The sequence below is a fragment of the Otolemur garnettii genome, unplaced genomic scaffold (genome assembly GCF_000181295.1).
Source record: "Otolemur garnettii isolate 467f Iridium unplaced genomic scaffold, OtoGar3 scaffold00011, whole genome shotgun sequence".
Taxonomy (NCBI): Eukaryota; Metazoa; Chordata; class Mammalia; order Primates; family Galagidae; genus Otolemur; species Otolemur garnettii.
In genome coordinates this window covers 28828105-28849925 of record NW_003852406.1, presented here as the reverse complement: position 1 = coordinate 28849925, position 21821 = coordinate 28828105, and the positions used below count along the sequence as shown (strand labels likewise).

The 21821-nt window shown below is 36.1% G+C and overlaps 1 protein-coding gene across 1 annotated transcript in view; it reads right to left on the bottom strand.

The window, feature by feature from the left end:
• The window catches only part of SCAPER (S-phase cyclin A associated protein in the ER), a 444723-nt gene that overhangs the window by 244245 nt on the left and 178657 nt on the right, over window positions 1–21821 (bottom strand). Inside the window, exon 21 of the mRNA XM_012801961.2 lies at window positions 8791–8927. Within this exon, the coding sequence (XP_012657415.1) occupies window positions 8791–8927 (137 nt within the window). The remainder of the gene's footprint in view (window positions 1–8790; window positions 8928–21821) is intronic.

The following is a 21821-nucleotide window of genomic DNA, read 5'->3' as shown; positions in this document are numbered from 1 at the left end:
ATCCACCATGTGCCAGCAGTAAATTAGAAACAAAAATTCTGCTGAGGGCCTGGCACAGTGGCTCACACTTGTAATCCTAGTACTCTGGGAGGCCAAGGCAGGTAGATTGCCTGAAGTCAGGAGTTCAAGACCAGCCTGAGCCAAAAGTAAGACCCATTTCTACTAAAAATAGAAAAATTAGCTGGGCATTGTGGCGGGTGACTGTAGTCCCTCCCTACCTGGGGGGCTGAGGCAAGAGGATCACTTGAGCTCAAAAGTTTGAGGTTGCTGTGAGCTATGATGCCAAGGCACTCTACCCAGGGTGACAGAATAAGACTCTGTCTCAAAAAATAAAAGAAAAAAAAATCCTCGTGAAACTTATATTCTAGTAAGAGAAAAACAATGTGCAAACGAATAAGCAGTTAAAATATATAGTATATAGATATAGATAATAGTGAATGCTACGGAATAAATTAAGTTGGGCAAGAGGAAGGTAGAGGTGAATACTATGATTTTTTTTTTTAAGGTCTTAGAAAACTTTGCTTCCATCCATGATGGAATAGCTAATATAATATGGCTCCTTCTGTTATAAACAACTATAAAAAATCTTAAATATAAGAATTGACTATTTTTCATGTACGGACAATTGTCAGCACAGGATTATAATCCCTCGGAAAAAGGAAACAAATTTCGTAAATCCTAATCACCTCAACTTTCTGTCTGAGGCCCTTTCCATATAGGGGGTAGAAGGAAGTCAAAACAGAGCCAGTAAGTTTGTGCTAATAAGACAGCTGGAATTTGTGGAGAAGAGTAACATAGACAAGAAATGTGTATAGAAAAAGTCTAGAAATGTTGAGGAAGACCCTCCTGAGTCTTAAGCCACAGGTTAATCTGTGAATGAGCATGGCAAAACTCTTCAAATCTGGGGAAAGAGCAAGTACCAAGGAACTAAAAGCTGAACGACTACTGGAGGTTTCATAAAGCTGGGAGATAATGTGAGTTTCAACTGTTGTATTAGAGAGTACTTAGTGAGCACGCCAGTCACTCAGTTGATGATTCACAAAGGCCAGGGAAGGCCAACGGAGTCTAGAATTAAAGACACTCTATGCCACCAAACAAAGCTTAAGATCAGGCTTTGAAAGACCAAAGTGAACTCACAAGTTTAAAAAAAAAAGCACTAAAAAATAAGTCTACATTCTGTTAAGAAAAACAATAAAATCCAGACATACAATGTAGCATTTATAGTGTCCAATATATACAAAATATAAAATACTAGTAACAAGATTACTGTGTATAAAAACAGGAAACAGCACCAACCCATTCTCAGAAGAAAAATCAATCAATAATCAGAAAAAGTGGTAACAGATAAAATGCACTTAAAACCAATTCGTAAATACAATATTGGAACAAAAAGAAAACATGAACCCAATAAAATAACAAATGAGACTTCCAATCAGGCGAATCTGTAAATCACTTTAGGTAGTAAGGACTTTTTAACAATATTAAGTCTTCCAATCCACCAACAAGGGTTGTCTTTCACAGTTTGTCCTTCTTTTCTTTTCGGAGACAGGATCTTGCTCTGTTGCCCAAGTTGGAGTCACAGCTTACCGTAACCTCAAACTACTGGATTCAAGTGGTCCTCCTGCCTTAGCCTCCCAAGGGGCTAGGACATGTCATTATGCCCACCTACTTGTTAATTTTTCTAGAAATTGGGTCTTGCTATGTTGCCCAGTCTAGTCTTAAACTCCAGACCTCAAGGAATTGTATTTTTATTTGTTGCTTTAATTTCTTTTCTTTTCTTTTTTCTTTTTTTTTTTTTTTTTTTTCAGCAGAGTGTTGTGGTTTCCATTGTACAAGTCTGTCACCCACTTGGTTAAATTAATGACTAAGCATTTTATTCTTTTTTTGATGATATTATTCATAGAGTTGTTTCCTTAACATCTTTTTTAGATTGTTCATTGTTATTGTATGGAAATGCAACTGATTTTTTTTTTTCAGACGAAGCCTCAAGCTATCCCCCTGGGTAGAGTGCCATGGCATCACAGCTCACAGCAACCTCCAACTCCTGAGCTCAAGCGAGTCTCCTGCCTCAGCCTCCCAAGTAGCTGGGACTACAGGCGCCTGCCACAACACTGGGCCATTTTTTTTTTTTTTTTGGTTGTAGCCATCATTGTTGTTTGGTGGGCCCGGGCTGGGGATTCGAACCCGCCACCTCAGGTGTATGTGGCTGGCGCCTTAGCCGCTTGAGCCACAGGTGCCAAGCCAATGCAACTGATTTTTGCCTATTGCTTCTGTATCCTGTATTTGAAATTTTTAGTATTTTCTACATGTAAGAGTTTAGCAATTGTGAATAGAAATCATTTCATTTCTTCCTTTCTAATTTGGGTGACTATTCTTACTTTTTTTTTTCTTTTGTGCATTAATTGCTCTAAAATCTCCAGTACTATGTTAAACAGAAATGGTGAAAGCAGATGTTCTTACCTTGTTCCTAATCACAAAGACCTTTCAGGGTTCATCTTGACTAAAATGTTCACTATGGTTTTATAATTTATGACTTTGATCATTGTGAGTTCATTTCCTCCTATACCTAGTTTGGTGAGTGTTTTTATCATGAAAGGGTATTGAATTTTATCACATGCTCTTTTTGCATCGATTAACATGATTGTGTAGGTTTTTCCTTAACTCTGTTAATGCAATGTATTACATTCACTGAGTGTCATATATTTGAACTATCCTTGCATTCTAGGAATAAATCCCATTTGGTCACAATGTAAGGCCTTTTAATGTGCTGCTAAATTCAGATTGGTAGGCTTTTGTCTTAGATATGGCAACAATGTTTATAAAAGATACCAGTCTGCAGTTTTCTTTATACACTAGTGTCTTTGTCTGGCTTTTGGTATTTGGGTAATGCTGACCTCATAGAATGAGTTGGGAAGTGTTCTCTTTAATTTTTTGAAAGCATTTGAAAAGGATTGGTACTATCAATTAGTTCTTTTTTAAATGTTTGGTGAAATTCATCACTAAGGCCATTAAGTCCAGGGATTTTAGGTGGAAGTTGACTCCCAAGGGCTGATAGGCTTAGGGGAGGGGGCTATATGGGAGTGAGTGTGAGTATGAAAGAATGTGTGTGTGTGATAAGCTTCTTGTCCCTGCACAGATGCAGTATTCTTAGTCTCAGAAAAATTAGGTAGTTTTTTCAGCCTTGTGTGGCTACAGATCTTAAAGGACAGAGCAGTACATTGGTATTTGTTAACTAGTTGATGCAGCCTTTCCAGTGCAGGTACTTTCGGAAAAACTTCTGTCCTTATTTGAGGAGTTCTATTGTTGGGTTTTGTGTTTGTTTTGGTGGGTATTTGCCTCATTCCACCCCTGAGCTTTGCAGGTGAGATTCAAAAATAAGTTCTAAGGTGTTTACTGCAGTAAAGTAATTGATTTGCAGTACTAAGTCACACTTTTCCACTAACAGAAAGAAGTAGTAACCAATAATATCAACAAGTTATCAATAGTATTGACAAATTCAGTTGGCAGAGTTCCTTCATTGGAAATTTTACCACTGCATTTTGTTGCCCTTTTTCCTAAAAATAGCATGGAGATAGATGCTCTGACTTTGTCCATCTTTGATTCCTTGGGCCCCACCCATACTTTCACTTTAAGAAAAAAAAACAAATGCTGCAGAGGCCTCTGTATTTTGCAGCCGCATTTTTGTAAGAAGCCCTTTTCCCAAATAAAATGACTAAAACAGGAAAAAGTCCAGGGATTTTCTTTTGCTGGTTTCAATAATTGGTCTTTATCTTTGCCTTTTAAAAGTTTAATTACAATGTGTCTTGATGTAAATGTCTGAGTACATCCTACTTGAGTTCATTCAGTTTTCTTGAATGTTTATATCCATATCGTTCATCAAATTTATGTTTTACACCATTACTTCTTGAAATATTCTCTTTGTCCCATTCTCTTTTCCTATAACTCTTTTTTTTTTTTTTTTTTTTTTTGAGACAGAGCCTCAAGCTGTCCCCCTGGGCAGAGTGCCGTGGCATTACAGCTCACAGCAACCTCCAACTCCTGGGCTCAAGCGAGTCTCCTGCCTCCGCCTCCCAAGTAGCTGGGACCACAGGCGCCTGCCACAACGCCCGGCTATTTTTTGGTTGCAGCCGTCATTGTTGCTTGGCGGGTCCGGGCTGGGGATTCGAACCTGCCACCTTAGGTGTACGTGGCTGGCGCCTTAGCCGGTTGAGCTATAGGCGCCGAGCCTTCCTATAACTCTTGTATAACATCTGCATAACATGCAAATGTGTGTGTTTAATGGTGTTCTACAGATCCATTAGGCTCTGTTCACTTTTCTTTAATCTTATTTTACTGTTCTTCAGAAACGTTAATTTCCATTATCCTATGTTGATATTTATTATTTCTTCTACCTGCTCAAATCTGCCTTTAAATTTCCCCAGCAGATTTTTCATTTCAATTACTGTTCTTTTCAGCTCCAGAATTTCTTTTTGGTTTCTTTTTAGGTTTTCTATTATCTTTATTGACATTTCCTTTTTTCCATAAATAATTTCCTTGGCATTGTCCACATGCTCCTTCAGTTATCTGAGCATCTTTAAGACAGTTATTAAAGTCTTTGTCTAATCTGCCATCAGGAAGTTTTTATTGACTTAATTTTTCCTTTGTATCATACTATTTTCTTTGTATGCTTTCTGAGTTTTTAATTGAAAACTACAAATTTGAATAGAATAATATGGTAACTCAGGAATCAGATTGTTCCCCTTCCCTAGGGATTGCTGGTTTGTTTAGTTTGGGTTAATTGTTAAAGGTTGTCCCTGGGCCTAGGATTAGCCTGAGGTGTAGAGTTAAGGCTTCTCTTTGCCAAACCTGTGCCTTTCCCTGGCATGTCCAGTCGCTTTCTAAGTCTCTCCGTGCATACAAATGATTCTGCATGTCCTAGTCTTCTTTGATGACTGCCTCCCCAAATGGAAAAAAGATAAAAGTACAAGGAGGGGAGAGAAAGAGATGCATTCTACTGTCAGTCACCTCAGCCAGATTAGGAAGGGTTTTCATCGAACAAGGGGTGGACGTAACAGTGGCTGCACGCCTCTTTGTCTCCACCTGTGTGATTACTAATTGCTGTAAGTGATTAGAGCACAGAACCCTGAAGCTGGAGGACAAGGTGCTTTTCTTCTAACTCTGGATCCTACAAGTTATGTGCAAGCTGCTCCAGGAAAACAGGCACAGCCATAAACCATGGACTGGGGGTAGGGTATGGTAGCTACTACTGCAGTTAACCACTTCACTGTATTAACTAACTCTGCAGGGGAAGTTACAAGCCTTCTAGACTTGACTCCAGAGAGTTCTGAAATAGTTACAATAGAGAGACTCTGCCAATTTAATGATCTTTGGGTAGGGGGACAGATACACGGTCTTTCATATTCTGCCATCTTCCCAGAATCCTCTCATCCCTAGCATTTCTTTTTGATTCTTTCTTAGAATTTCCATCTACTTACATAGTATAATTTTCATAACTTCTATTTACATAGTCCATCTGTTACTGCATGATGCCTACTTTATTTGTTAAAGCACTGAGCAAATTAGATATAGTTAGTTTTAAATTGCCAGCATAATTCCAACATTTCTGCCATATCTGAGAGTAGTTCCGATGTTTGCTCTATCTCATTAAACTATGTTTTTTCCCTTTTAGTATGCCTTGTAATTTTTTTCTTGATAGTCAGATATGATCAATCATACTATATAAACAGAACTACTGTAATACAAAGTTTAGTAATACAGTAATCAAGTGTGGGCACAATGAAGGCATCCTACAGTCGCATGATTCTGTCTCAGTCTTTTGGTAAACCTGTGCCTCTGAGCTGTGGACGTCACAGTGCTTCTTAGTCCCCTCACTCCAGCTCCTGCAGATGGTCAGAGTGGGCTGGAGTTGGGTGTTTCCCTTTCTGCCATGTGGAAAGTTAGAGGGGCCTGTGTAAAAGGGTAGATACAGTTAGAATTGAGTATTTCCTTTCCCTCAGGTGAGTTAGGGTCTAGGAAAAAACCCAGCAAGTTAGGCTCTAGTAAAATAGTTTCTCCTCATGACAGAACATCTGTAGGAGAACAGAATGGTTACTTTCCCCTGCATGGAGACAGGAAGGGAATTTTCTCTGACATTCAGAGTAAGAACCTTGAAACTACTACAGTAGTTTCATAAAAGTCAAAAAAGCCCTTGGAGTTGTCTGACTCTCAGACTTGCCCACACTGACCCTTCAGCAATTTATAAATTACATTCCCACAGAAGTTTCTGCTTGTGGGTTTCTGCTCCTGTAACTTGTAATTTTCTACATCTACCTGTCCAAGTTAGGGGACAGTTGGTTGTCCTGTGATCTCACTTCTGTTATGAATTTAAGGGAAGTTGAGGCTCGGCGCCTGTGGCTCAAGCGGCTAAGGCGCCAGCCACATACACCTAAGGTGGTGGGTTCGAATCCAGCCCGGGCCCACCAAACAACAATAATGGCTGCAACCAAAAAATAGCTGGGCATTGTGGTGGGCGCCTGTGGTCCCAGCTACTTGGGAGGCGGAGGCAGGAGACTTGCTTGAGCCCAGGAGTTGGAGGTTGCTGCGGCAGTGAAGCCATGGCACTCTACCCAGGGGGATAGCTTGAGGCTCTGTCTCAAAAAAAAAAAAAAAAAAGAAAAGAAAAGAAAAGTTGACTTTGTTTAGCATTTCACTTAAGTTTAGAATGGAGTGGTATCTTCTAATCATGCCAGATCAAAAATGGAAAGTATAAGGGAATATACTCAATTTTATAACAACAAATTCAACAATTTAGATGAAATGGATGATAAAATTGAAAGGTACAAATTAGCAAAACTGAATAAGAAATATTAAATATGACTTCACTGTGAATTATATATATCATTTAAATAAGAAAAAAAATCCCAATCCTATATAAACTGTTTCAGAAAATGCAGGAGAACAGTTCCCAATTATATACCACACACTTAGGCTCTCCACATTTCACTTTAACAAGTAAGACCTCAATAAAAAGTCAATACATATATATGCATAAAAAGATATCTATGCCAAAATATTAGTTGCAGCAGAATTATAGGTATCAGTATTTGTTCCTATGGTTATCTGCACTTTCAAAATTTTCTTCAATAAACAAACATTACTTATATAAAAAAACAAATGAAGCTCTCAAAGAAGGCTTAATTGAAAAGGTGACATTTGATCATAGACGTAAAGGAGGTAAGAGGCCAGCTGCATGGATATGTGTGAGACGAATGTTCTAAGAGAAACCCTTCTACGGTAAAAGCCTTGAGGTTTTGAAAAGAAAACTAACATGCTCTGACTTGCATTTTAACAGGCTCACTCTGGCCTGTTAAATCAACAGGGGACTAGCCAGAGGGCTACATGAGATATGATATAGTCCAGGTGAGATATGATATAGCTTAGACCAGGAAGAGGGAGAGCAGTGAAGTTAGAGAGTGAGTGAATCAAATTATAAATATATTTTAAAGCAAAGCTGACATCTACAGTTAGATTGGAGATGAGGTATAAGAGAAAGAAAGAGGTCAACAATGATTTCAAGGGTTTTGACCTGAACAACTAGAATAGAGTATCCACTTCCTGCTACAGAGAAGCCAATGAGATGAAGTAGGTTTTTAAGGAGGCGAGGAGAGAGCAGATTTGTTTAGGAGATACCAAACTGGAGTAAAATTGAAGATATAAAAATGGTAGTCATTGGCAATTAGAGGTATTTATAGCCACAGTACAGGGTGAGCTCAGGAACCAAGGGAATGTATACAGACAGATGAAGAGGTCCAAAGAAAAGGCTCTGAGCATTCGAGTGTCAGGAAGTCAGCAAGTTCTTAGTATAAATTGGAAATGAAAGTACGTAATACCCTCAAGTATATTGCGAAACTATTCTTAGAAACGTGGATGTCAAAAACTAAAATTTAAAAAGTCTTTTCTATTTTTTGCTTAAATGAGCAGTCTGAAGTTATTGGTGATTCTGTAAAATGAGATGACAACTGACTAATCACAATCTAAACACAGAAACTATGCACTCTCACCATTAATCTGGTCCTATATTTCTATAATTCCATGGGTCAAGCTTCTCCATGTCTGAGACATTTAAGAATCAAAGTATAAGGACATATTTGGAATAGTCTCCCTCAAATGGTAAAGGATTATCTACAAAGGAAGAACTCTCTTTGTGCCCTGGAACGAGACTCGCCAGCCATTAGATGACACTTAGAGCTTGTGAGGTAATGATGTACTACACAGCGGTCTGATCTTCACATGACACTCTGGGGGTTGATGATAAACTACGGGTCTGACAACTCACTTTCCATTTTAAGATATTTCTTGAACTTTTTCTTGTTGTGACAGGCAACCAAATTGATTAAACCTAGTCATGGGATTTGACACTACAGCCAGTAGATTTCTATTTGTTGATTGCTATTGATTTTCTTTGATACTTCATTTAAAAATCAATAGTTGGAAAGAAAAATAGGCTTGGTTTACACATACTTAAACATACTATTGTATGCTGGAGGAGGCACAAGTTTGGCAGGGCTTTGGCATCCAATTATGAGAAGAGCTCTTAACAGGTGAAAGCAAGGGCTTTAGATCGATATGCAGTTTTCTTTCTCAATCAAGGAAAGTGGCTATAAATTAGGCTCATCAGTGTTATTTCCAGGGCTTTCTTGTAGCAAACAACTTTAAACTTTTTTTTTTTTTTTGGTCTTCCTTGGATTTACATTAAAAGACACATCACTAAGTGTTTTACTTTTGTTTTCTTTTTAAGGATATTTGAGGTACCTGGAGTTCATCCGGGCTTTAATCTTTTTGGCTTTTTTTTTATTTTTTTGTCGCTCCTCTCCATCTTTCAAAGGCTCTGGTGGAGCTGTACTTTCAACCAAAATATCAATAATATACTTCTTCAAGGAAAGATGCTCCTGCAAGATAAATAAATAAAATGATAATAAAGATGATCACTTAAAAATAATATAGGATTGCTACAGACTGCAGTGAGTAAAAAGAAATGATGAAACTAAATGTAATTTCTATGAAATACTGGTTTCTATAATTGCTTTGAAGAATGTTGCAGAGAAGTTGTTTTACTAGAGATTTTCATTCCCATCACTGGGAATAGTATCAGTTGTGTAAAATGCTCTGGATACAAGGACATAATCCCTGGTAAAATATATACACAAAGCTATAATACTAAGTAATTAGCCAATTAGAGATTTAGAGTGCTATAAGAGATCAAAAGGAAAAACAAGACCACTGTTCACTGTGGCTGAGGAGGGAAGACTGCAAGAAGTACCATGTCTGCTATTTCATGAGGGGTAGACAGAATCTGAACATACGGATACTGGGTGTTGCGTGCTTGCGTTTGGGCTGGGAATGGGGTAAGGTATAAGAAAGAGAAAGAAGGTTATCTCAGAAAACGTGTTCCAGAGATAATGAAGTGGAATGTGGGAACTGGCAGCAGAGGTTTGGTCTGGCTGGAGCACATACAGTTTCACCCTACTTCCTTCCTTACCCATCTTAGACTTCATGGCCCATCACTATAATCACTCTGTTACATGCACCCATTTCCCTTGCTTCTATGTTCTTTCATCCTGCATGGAAAAATTCCAATCCTAAATTCAACTCTCATCCTATTCTGTACTTATATATGTAGTAGATTAATGTGGCTGTAATTGCAAACCACGTTAACTATTCCCACTTTAAATTTATGACATTATATCTCAAGTATACACTCTATTATTATACAGATTATAATACACTCTATTATTGCCAGGTAGTTAAGCAAACTGATAATAGTTAATCCACACACCTTCCTAGAAATTATTGGACCATCTCCCAAATCTCCAACATCCCTTCTTCCCATACCGTCATCTCTCAGTTGATGACCACACTTATTTCACTGAGGATAATACATTATTCAGAAGAGAATTTCCACACATTCCCACAGCCAAATTCACCAACCAATCTGCATCTGTGTGTATATACTCTCTTTTCTCCTGTTATAATATATGAACACTCATGTTCATAGAGAGGGCCAAGTCCTCCAAATATACACTGGATCCTTTTTCTTCTCCCCCACTTAGATAGTTACTTCTCCACTTTTCTGCTTCAATCTCCCCTTTTCTATTTAAATTATTTAAATCCCTTCCACCTAAACCATCTCAAAAAGAATTCTTGTTTATATGTCCTCCAGCTAATACTCTTCGGTACCAAAATGTATTGAAGAAAATATATCTTCTCTGTCCCTATTTCCTTAATTTTCATTCTCTCTTGAACTCATTTTAGTCCAGCTTTTGCTTTTATCACCATTAACACTCAACAAACTGTCCTTGTCAAGATCACCAACACCTATGGCCAACTCTCAGTTCTGATCTGTTTCTTGCAAACTTAGTCCTACACATCACTCACCCCTCCCTAGACTCTTTCTTCACTAGGCTTCTCACAGCACATTGTCCTCCTAACTCCCTGGCTGCTCCTTCTCAGTCTTTTCTGCTAGATCCTTTTCCTCTTCTTGACCTCCAGATGTTGGAGCATCCCAGAGCGATCCTCAGAACTTTCCTATTGTCTATCAAACTCACTCATCATTTGAAGTAACTTAAAATATTTACACAGAGACAATTCTCAAAGTTTTATCTATAGGCCTGACTTCCATTCATCTACATAGAATTGTCTCTTCAAAATCTCCATTTAAGTGGAGGATTTCCACAATTAGCATTTCCTAAATTAACGTCCTTAACAAAATTCTTATGTTCCCTATATGCATAAAGTTGCTCTTCCCAGAGTATTCTCTATTACAGAAATACATTTGCAAAATTGCTTACATCCAATACTTAAACAAATTCTATTCATTCTTTTTTCACATATATTCCAAATTCATTCCAAACTCAACCACTTCTCCCTACCACCATCTCCTCGTCTACGCCACTGTCAGCTCTCATTTCTATTATTGCCATAGCCTCTTAATTGTTCCAGTTTCTAATCTGACCCCTAGGTCTTTCTCCTATAAAAACAGCCAGTTATTTTTCAAAATATAAATCAAACCACATCATTCCCCCATCAAAATTTGCCTTCTCATCACAGTTAGGGCAAAATCCAAAGTTCTTACCTTAGGGCAGCCTACAAAACCCTACTGATTCCTCTGACCTCATCCACTATTATTATCTTTTTTCTTAACTAAAAGTATACCCATAGGTGTCCTCTAAACTAAAAGTCCTCCACAGTAGTTCCTCACATTCATCAGAAATGTCACTGCCTGAGGACTTTATATGTTGTCCCCTTAGCCAAAAACATTCTGCCATATAGTCAGATGCTTTCAGCCAAAATGAAACTCTACCTTAAATAACACCTTCTTCTATTTGCTATCTCTTTGTTTATTTTTCTTCATGGGACTTGCCTAACGTCATATATTCATTTGCAGTTTCCTTCACTAGAACATAAGTTACACAAGGACAATGACTTTTTTTCATTGATGTTTCTATGACTAGAACCATGTGTGGCATATGACAAGCACTCAATAAGCATGTGTTAGATAAATGGATGAAAAAGGTAATGCGATAGCAGCTAATAATAGTATCTATGAGGGCTTCTTATACAATACACAATGAGCTAAGTACTACATATGTATAAAACCACTTATTTAGTCCTCAGAAATACACTTAGAATATACTTAGAAGGTGGATATTTTTATTATCCTCATTTTAATTATGAGAAAAATGAAATGGAGCCAAATAATTCATCCAAAGTTAACAGGTTAAAATCATGACTGAGTGACTCTGAAGACAGTAAAGTCACAGAGCCCAAATTTAACCCAGACAGTACGATTAACAAGTCTACACTCTTGACTACGACCTTAGGGAAATGACTGGAAAGGGATTTGAGCTATAAAATTATGCTCATTTTTCAAATCATCAACCTATACACACAAAAAAGAACAGGAAGGAAGGAAGGTTGGAAGAAAGGGAGGGAGGAGAGGAGGAAGGGAGGGAGGGAAGAAAGAGCAGAGGGGAGGGGAAAGAGTAAGGAACCCCCTCCTAGTCAAAGGAAAAAAATATCCTCTGATTTCTCACAAGTAGAAGCTACTTTGATAAACTAGGCTTGGTATACACTATGCAAGAGGAAGAGGAAGAGTAGATTTGTGCTTTTACATTAAGGTTTACTTTTTTAAAATCCCAAAAGTAAAAACAAATAAGAATATATTTTTATTTGACTTAATAGTAACTTTTATCTTAATCCAAAAATCATTACATGTTAATTATAGATAATATAGATTAAAATTAAGATTAAAATCTCCTATAATTCTAATGCCTTGAAAAAAATCACTAATATTCTTCCAGTTATTTTTCCTTTGCATATATAGTTTTATTAAAATGAGTTATCCCACTGATAATACTTTATAATCTTTTTTCATTTAATGTTATAAACATATATTCCTGCCATTAAATAATATTTATAATATAGGCTAGTGACTATAAAGTATTCCATTGCTAGGATACACTTAATTTTACTAATGCCTTATTGGTAGACATCTAGGTCATTTTTAATTTTTTCAGTATAATAAATAACAATGCAACAATCATTCCTATAGTTAAAATTTTAAACACAAGTCAATTATTCCCTTATGATCAAATCACAGAAATGAAAACCCTGAGTCACAGATTATATATATTTTAAGGGCTTTTGATAAATATTCCCAACTAAACAACCAGAATGAGAATTAATTTATGCACCCACAAATGGTCTCTAGTACCTTGAGTTCCTGTTTTGTTTATAAATCTGTCAATTTGTTAACTGAAAAACTAGTATTAGTATGCTTGACCATTTGTTTATATTTTGTTTTCTATGACTTAGAATGTATCTTTTGTCCAGCTTTCTATAAATACATTTCAAGTTTTTATATATTTGCTTCTAATGGTTTACATTATGCTTTTGCTTTTTCTAAGACAGAGATCACCTTGTGATGATTAAAGGGATATACTGAGGGATGTGACAGGATAATTAACAGTCATTCTGTCCTTAGAAGTCTGAAGGCTTTGTATAGGCAGAAGGTTTGACATGGTTTCTAAAGATGGAAAGCAGGCAAAAAGAAGGTTTTCAAGATGGAGGAAGTGGCTGACTAAATTACGGTATATTTCTATTACAGTATATTTCTAAATTACAGTATATTGCTAAGTATTATTAAAATCCTTATGAAAGAGGATTCTGAAAAGATGGTGATAACAGTTTTAGACTTCCTCTAAAGCCCCATATACAAACATAGAGCGCAATTAAGAAAGGAAAGCAAAACCTCTGGGAAAGATTTACGACAAAAGTAGATGGCAAGATAGTCTCACAATCCACAAATACAAGTGAGTGCGGACAAATGACCACCAGAGCAGTGTGCGTGCATGAGAAAACAGAGGGAAACAGCTAGTGAATAATGAATAAAAGAACCCTAAAACAGAAATAGTTATTCACCACTGAGTTCAACAGGCTAATCTGAGAAGAGGGGTTCTGACCAGTCATTCTCTCTTGAACTCATTTTAGTCCAGCTTTTGCTTTCAGGCTTTTGCTTTCCACAGTAAGGAAGTGAATGGTGCCTTCAAAAAATAAAAATATAAAGAAGGTATAAACAAGCTAGCAGAGAGCAATCCCAGTAACCCTGGAAATTGCCATGAAGGTAGAGGAATATAAATTAGGCAAATCAGGGAAAATAGAGACAAAGGGAAAAAATGGAAACACAACCAGAAAGTTTCAGAAAGCCACTGCATTTTTCACAAAAGGAGCGTAAGAAGTGAGTATAGCCGCTCTGAATCACATCCTTTTCTAAATGTTCCATAAAACTAATTCTATGTGAAAATAAACAGAAAAGCATCAAGATCAAATGCCAGTTTTTAAAAGACAATAATAAATACAATAGGAACCTTACAAACAAAACAAATAAATAAAAACAACAAAAATGTTGCTCAGATTAAAATGTATCCTTCTATTTCAAAATAAGCTAAAACAAAAACAACAAAAATGTTGCTCAGATTAAAATGTATCCTTTTATTTCAAAATAAGCTAAAACACATAAAGAAAATGGTATCAAGCATGAGAGAATAACACAAATCACAATCTTAAGAACTTAAAAATTTTCCTTCCTGAAATTCAAGGAAGATTACAAATGAAAAAGATCATTTAAGAAGACACATGAAATAAACACAACAAATAAAAATAAAAGAAATACAAATGACTTGAGAGTAGTAGAAATACTGAACATAGGCAAAGAGATGCAATAAACAGAAGAGCAGGGCTTGAAAAAAGAAAACCAAAGAGAACAGATTAACTATTAACAGATTTAATTAGGGAAAGTTTTTGTGAAAAGAATGCAATAATGACAAAGTACAGCATATACCTGAAAATACTGGCCCACAGTGGCTGCTGCCAAGACATATCCTGTTAAAATGTCTGGACTGTCATGAAAAAAGACAAATTCCTCAGGCATTTAGGAGAGAAAAAGCAAGTGACTTACAAGGAAAAAGTTAATGCTGATAGCAACCTTTTATCCCAGAAGAAAATGAAGTAATGTATTCAGCATTTTCTTTTTTTGTTTGTTTGTTTTTTTGAGACACAGTCTCACTCTGTTTCCCTCAGTAGAGTGCCATGGTGTCATCATTGCTCATATCAACCTCAAACTCTCCAGAGTAGCTAGGACTATAGGCATGCACCATGATGCTGGCTAGTCTATTTTTAGTAGAGCCTGGGTCTCACTCTTGGTCAGGCTGATCTCAAACTACAGAGCTTAAGGGATCTACTTGCTTCGGTCTCCCAGAGTGCTAGCATTATAGGTGTGCACTACCATGTCCAGCCTGTATTCAGTATTTTCAAAGAAAGAAATATGAGCTAAGGATTTTATATCTAGAAAATTAACTTTCAAGTACAAAGAGCATAAATAAGCTTTTTCAGTGTAAAAAAGTTCAGAGATTATTATTCTTGTAACTCCTTCCTGAGGAATCCACTAAAGAACATGATTCAGAAAACTAAAATGTCAAAAGAAACACAGACACAAATACTAATCGTGAACATTACACATACCCCTACAAAATTATGGCTAAATTGGAGGAGAAAAGCTAAAGAACATAACATATAATACCTGCATCTCAGAATTTTTCATAGTATTACTATTTTTAAAGGATGAGGAGAAGGGGAAAACATAAGAAAAAAATGTTAAATTGTTCTTACTTTTGTGATGGTGTTATGTTATGTGGAATAAACTAAATGAGGTGTCAAAATAAAAAGTGTCCTGCCTTTCCTATACAGCCTGTTATATAGTTACTTTATCATATAGATATAATTACAACACCTCCTGGGTGAGTCCTGGAGAACTCAAATGGTTGGTAAGGAAAAAAAGAGATACAGGATGCAATACAGAAGAGATTCAGTAAAATCCCCAGTCCTGAATTTGAATTATAAAAATCCAAAAGCCAATTATCTTTAAATAATTTTTTTTTTTTTTTTTGCAGTTTTTGGCCAGGGCCAGGTTTGAACCCACCACCTCCAGTACATGGGGCCGGCGCCCCACTCCTTTGAGCCACAGGCACCATCCTTTAAATAAATTTTTAAAAACAAATGTATACATGTGAATGTGTGTATGTGTGTATATATGAATGTATATATTCATACATAGATAGACTACCTACATTTCCTTTCTTAATGTCCTAATTCTATTCATAATGACCAACCCAGGAGCAATAAGCATCCCTGACTGAAATACAATTTCTCAGTAAAAGTAATCAGGGCTCCTTACCAAAACGGCTGATCATAAATCTAACATCTTCCCATACTGAGTAGGAAAGAAACCATCAAATTTGACCAGCCTCATATCAAAAAGACTTGAGAACAAAATTTAAAAGACTCCCACTGATCAAAACATGTCATCTTTTGAGCTTCAAAAACGAAGGATGAACATGAGTAAAACCAATCAAAAGTGTTTAAATTCATGAGTTCATAATTCTCTCACACACACACACTTTCTGTCTGGAAAGTATCCAGCCACTGCTAATACTAGTTTTTATATTATATGGCTTACAGTAGAACCTCTGTAAATTGACCACCCCAGGGACAACAAACTGGTAACAAACTGGTCAACATACATGCAGATGGTCAAGTAAGCCTACTATACCTATTACATAGGTGTGGTACATATCTGTTGTATGAAAATCAGGTCAACTTAAGGAGGTGGTCAATGTAGGGTCAACTATGGAGGTTCTATTACGTATTTATAGATAGAAATAGACATACACATACTTTATACATATATGTACATATATGTCTGTGTGCATATATATCAACTAATCAGACTCCTTTGAAGGATAACAGGAAACCAAATTCATTATCTTGAAAACTGGCAAATAATAAAAAAACATACCCTGCCTTTCCTAGATAAACCATACTCAGGAACCAAAGAGTAACTGAGGAAACCATCTCTTTATAAATGTATTTCAAATAATAAATGAAAATGAAATAAAGAAATGACACATCCCTATATTGACAAATTAATGGATTTGGGCACTGAGCATTAACAGCTTATCAGTCCCCCAAAAAAGAAAGACAACCAGACATTATGTTTATCCTGATGAAAGAACTCAACACCAATTATATTTTTATCAAATAGATCACACCTGAACTGAGTCTGATCAAGCCTCTAGATTCACCTGCCCACAGGGAGGAACCAGAGTCAGAGAAACACTGCATTGCATCAGTCTCCAAAGTCAAAGCCTCTTAGCAAGTCTAACAATTCCTACACTAGAGACCGAATTCCCAGTCCATGACTGAGTATTCATCAATGGAAAATAAATACAGGCTTAGTGTTTAAGGTCCATTCATTTTATTCCCCTTCTGCAAACTGGAGCAGAAAGGAGCCTGTTAACACAGCTCTGATCATAAAGGGGAGGGCACACCTGAGGTGACGAGAATCTGACCAGAAGGTGGGTCATGAAAAACCACATGACATAAAGCCACCTTGAAACTTTGGGTCATTTACCTGAGAACTGTACTGTAAGAAATAAACTTCCATGTTTTTAAAACCACTGTATTTTTGGTGCCATTATTTTAGCAGCTTAGTCTTTTCTCTAATTAACACAATTATGCAAATTTTATCTATATAATAAACATATATCTTTGTGCATTTGTGCATACATTTTTGTAGACAGTGACTATAAGAAAATAGGGCAAAATATTAATTTTTAACTAGATGATTATGATAGGCTTTAAATTTCCTCCTTTTTAATAAGCATGATTCACTTTCAAAAGCAGAAAGAGAACCTCCATGAAAACACCATCATGAAGTGCTATCTGCAATTAGCTTCAAAATAGTACTTCGGGAGAGTGGTTAGAATGCTGATGAGGCAGGATTTTGGAATTGTAGGTTTGGGTGGAAAATATATAAAGATTCATAATACTATTTTATAAGTTTTTAGTTTACCCTAATAGCAAGTTTTAAAATAGTTAATATTTCAATACTATTTTGAAAGAAAAAAATAGTATGTACACATGAATTTTAAAATTCCATGTCTGCAACCAACAAACACATAAAAAAATGTTCATCATCTTTAATCGTCAGAGCAATACAAATCAAAACCACTCTGAGGTATCACCTAACTCCAGTAAGACTATCCACATCACAAAGTCCCAAGGTAAGTGCAGATATGGGTGGGAATATGGAGAAAAAGGAACACTTCTACACTCCTGGTGAGACTGCAAACTAATACAACCTTTATTTTAAAAAAGTATGGAGAATTCTTAAAGAACTAAAAGTCGAACTTCCATTTGATCTGGCAATCCCATTACTAGGTATCTACCCAGAAGAACAAAAATCATTTTACCACAAAGACATTTGCACCAGAATGTTTACTGTAGCTTGATTCATAATTGCCAAGTTGTGGAAACAACCTAAGTGTCCATCTACCCATGAATGGATTAACAAACTGTGATATATTTATACCATGGAATACTCTTCAACCATAAAAAGATGGAGACTTTATATCTTTTATGTTTGTCTGGATGGAGTTGAAACACATTCTTCTTAGTAAAGTATCTCAAAAAATGCGGGAAAAAAATCCAGTGTACTCAATACTAACATGAAACCAATATATAAAAAATTATACGCTCACAGAAATGATAAAACACAGAGTCTAGCAAGGGGGAGGGGAGAGAAGGAGGAAGGGAACAGGGAGTGGGAGGGCGATTGCCGGATCTCACCTAAGGTGCACAACATGAGGGGGTTCAGCAGCAGCCCCACTGAGTAAAGGGCTCTACTACAACTTGAACTGTGCCTTGGAAGCAAGAACAATGTAACCTAAAAATCTGTATACTCATATTAATTTAAAATTAAAAAAAAAGACTGAAATCACACACAAAAAAATCCCATGTATGGTTTGACAAAAGAAGTAAATTTACCTTTCTGATCCTATGTCCGAAATAATTTTGTTGTTGTTTATAAACAAAAATAAATTAAAAACTTTAATTATTTTATGTAATCCAAAATAGATAATAAATCATCAGGTAAGTTCATATTTGTTTTTCTCTTTTAAAACTATAAGATAATTGCAAGTAATCCACCAACCTCTTTCCCACCCAAAATTTTAAAAAGCTGGGAATTATGCTGGTGGTAGAAAAACTGGACTAGAAAGGGTTAAATCATAATATTTCCATCTTTCCAGCATCTATGACGTGAATTGAAAAAGAAATTAAGACTTTTGTGAACTATACAAGTGGTAAAAGCATGTACTAAGTTTGAAACTTACTGTAAAGACAGAAGAAAACAATCTTCTGCAATAAAATACAAGTAATAAGGAGGTGCTTCACTGACAGCAGTGATGTGTTTGTGCTGATCCAATCACCTTCCTTGCTTGGTTCTTGCTCTCTCTCTTTTTTTTAAACAGAGTCTCACTTTGCTGCCCTGGGTAGAGTGCCGTGGTGCCACAGCTCACAGCAACCTCTAACTCTTGGGCTTAAGCGATTCTCCTGCCTCAGCCTCCTGAGTAGCTGGGACTACAGGCCCCGGCCACAATGCCTGGCTATTTTTTTGTTACTGTTGCCACTGTTGTTTAGCAGGCCTAGGCCAGGTTCCAATCTGCCAGCCCCAGTAAGCACTGGGCTACGGGCACCAAGCCCCTTGCTTGGTTCTCTTATGTCCAAGAGAAGAGGGCAAAAGATAACCAGAAACTGCAGAATGATGCATCACCTGAACCCTCCAAGTAACACTGCTGGCAAAAAAGAGAGAGGCTCTGCCTCCTGGAACTAGTCTATGAAGGAGGTTCTAATGCCATTTCCCTCATTCCACAGCTAGACTTGTCATGCATGATAGAAGTATACCAGCAAGATCCATCCACTAACCGGTACGCTTGAAATTACTCTTGTTGCTTTGGGTCCCGAATCCAGCATATTAAGCAGTGCTTGGGCACTTGTGTACCTAGACACGCAGCACTCCCCACTCTAATCTATCCGGGGGGTAGGCAGTCCATTTCGTAAATGGGTTCCTTACTGCCCTAGATTCCTGCTGTGATTTGGACTCTATCCTGAACCCTATAACCCAATCTTTGGGTTTGAATCCTTGGAGGGATCTTTTCTTAATACCCTTACCTCCTTGTCCTCCCTGTACTAACCAGAATCAGAAAAACAGAGCAATCTGACCTCCCTTTGCTTCAAGTGTCGCTTGCTTCAAGTCATCAATAGCTCTAGCCATCAAAAAGATGACGCTCTTTGGATACGAATACCCCTGCCTCTGTTCTAAATAATCACATTTCTTCACAGTCTACCTTGCCAAAAACCCAACTAGCCTAATATCCCAGTCTGGTTAATATTTAATAATTTCTTAGTTAAAGAAAGAAAGTACTTTAAATAATTTTACATCTGCAAGATTACCATAAGGAAATAGACACGAAAAGATTTCTCTATAAAGATATTCACTGTAGTGAGATTTATAACAAAATATTAGCAATAGGGAATTGATTACATAAACTACGGCACATGTATGAAGATGACACTATGCAGATTTGATTAATTTTAAGCAATATTAGTATTTCATATAATGGTAAATTAAAAATTCAGGATTCAATCTATGCAGTGCAATTTATATATAATAAGTGTGAAAGATCTTTATATTTGTATATAAAGAGCAGAAAAAGATTGGATCAAAATGTCAAGGTAGGCACTACTTTTTCTGAAGTTTTCTTCAATGAATATATGTTAATACATATTTTAATTATTGTAAAATAAATGCTATTAAGGAAACGCAAGTTCTTTAAAGAAAAGAATCGATCTGCATAATATTATAACTGCTGCAGGATTTTTTCTGTAAAATGAGCATGAGCACCTTTCTGTATCTCCTCACAATACTACACAGGCATGAGCAGAAACCAGGCTGAACTCTTTGAGTCGTAGTAGCTATGATTTACTTACTCATTTTCAAAGCATAAATCAATCAGGACCAAAAATCATCCCAAAGTTCCTTGTCCTTCCTTCCTAATATAATTTTTAAAATACAATTTCCAGCCTTGTTGATTCATGCTCAGTATAAGTCCTACTGTCCTACTAACAAATTCAGAAGTCAATCTTTGTTAGCCAACATTAATTCTAAGTAAGCAGTAAAAGGAGACACTGTTTTTCCTTCATATATGGAAAGAAGGTTGATGCAGCAAAAACAGCATTAAACTGTGAGTCAAGAGAAGATAAAGTCTGCATCTTGTGACCAACTTCGCTGGCCCTTAGTTTCCCAACTAGTAAAATAAAGGGATTACACAATAAATTCTAAAGCTCCCCTTCTCTAGTATTCTAAAAATCAATGTAACAAGCAGAAAAGCTAATAAAGGGTGGCTTATTCCATACACAGACAATAAAATTTAAGTTCAGCTTTTAAGTCACAATTAGAAATTCTTATTTAAATACCATTGCTATAATATGAAATACTAATAATGCATATAAGGAAACTAATAGCTATGCAGACATGATCTCATCAAAGTTTATAACCTTCTTATTCTTTTAATTACCTTTTATGGCACACTAGACCAAACTCTGACCTTTCTAACATAATTTACTACATTAAATGAAATAATTCATTCTAAGGTTTATGACCTTGATATTCTATCAGATTCCTTCTAAAGGTTCCCATATTTCCTTATTTTTTTAAAGAGACATGAAAAAATTGAACTATGAATAGGTTCATGATCTTTGGGAAAGAATGTAAAAGTTCTGTAAATAGGATAATCAGAAAAATATAAATGATACAATACAGGATTTTATTAAACTGACATTTTAGAGTTTTCTTAAATATTACCTCAGAATAAGGATATTTCATAAAATGTGGTACAAAGTTTATTAATTCATTTATTTCTTTATTTTCTCTGTTACTTTGTTACTTACAAAGTGACAAAGTTTTAACGTGTTTCCCATTGTTTAAAACGTTATAATTGTCAAGGATATTATTATTCCTAGATCAAAAAGATTGCAATATCTGCCCTAAAAAAGAGGACCAAAGCACAACAATAATATAAATTCATTTTTATTTGAAAATCAGAAGTTTTAAAAAAGAAATCCAATGTCTTGCTTTAAAGGTTTATTTCCAATGAGTCAAAAGTCTGTTTTCAGGATTAGGGTAGATAACAAGCTACAAATCTAAATGCATAAAAAATAAATTCAAAGGTTTTCACATTTTGTTTGAAAGAACACTTTGCTCCCAATCTCATTCTGTACATTCTCAGCCAACTTTGGGATCTAAAATTCAGTGGTATTAGTTAGTTGAAGAATCAAGTTTTTGTCTCAAATTCTTTTTTTCTTTTTCTTTTTTTTTTTTTTTTTTT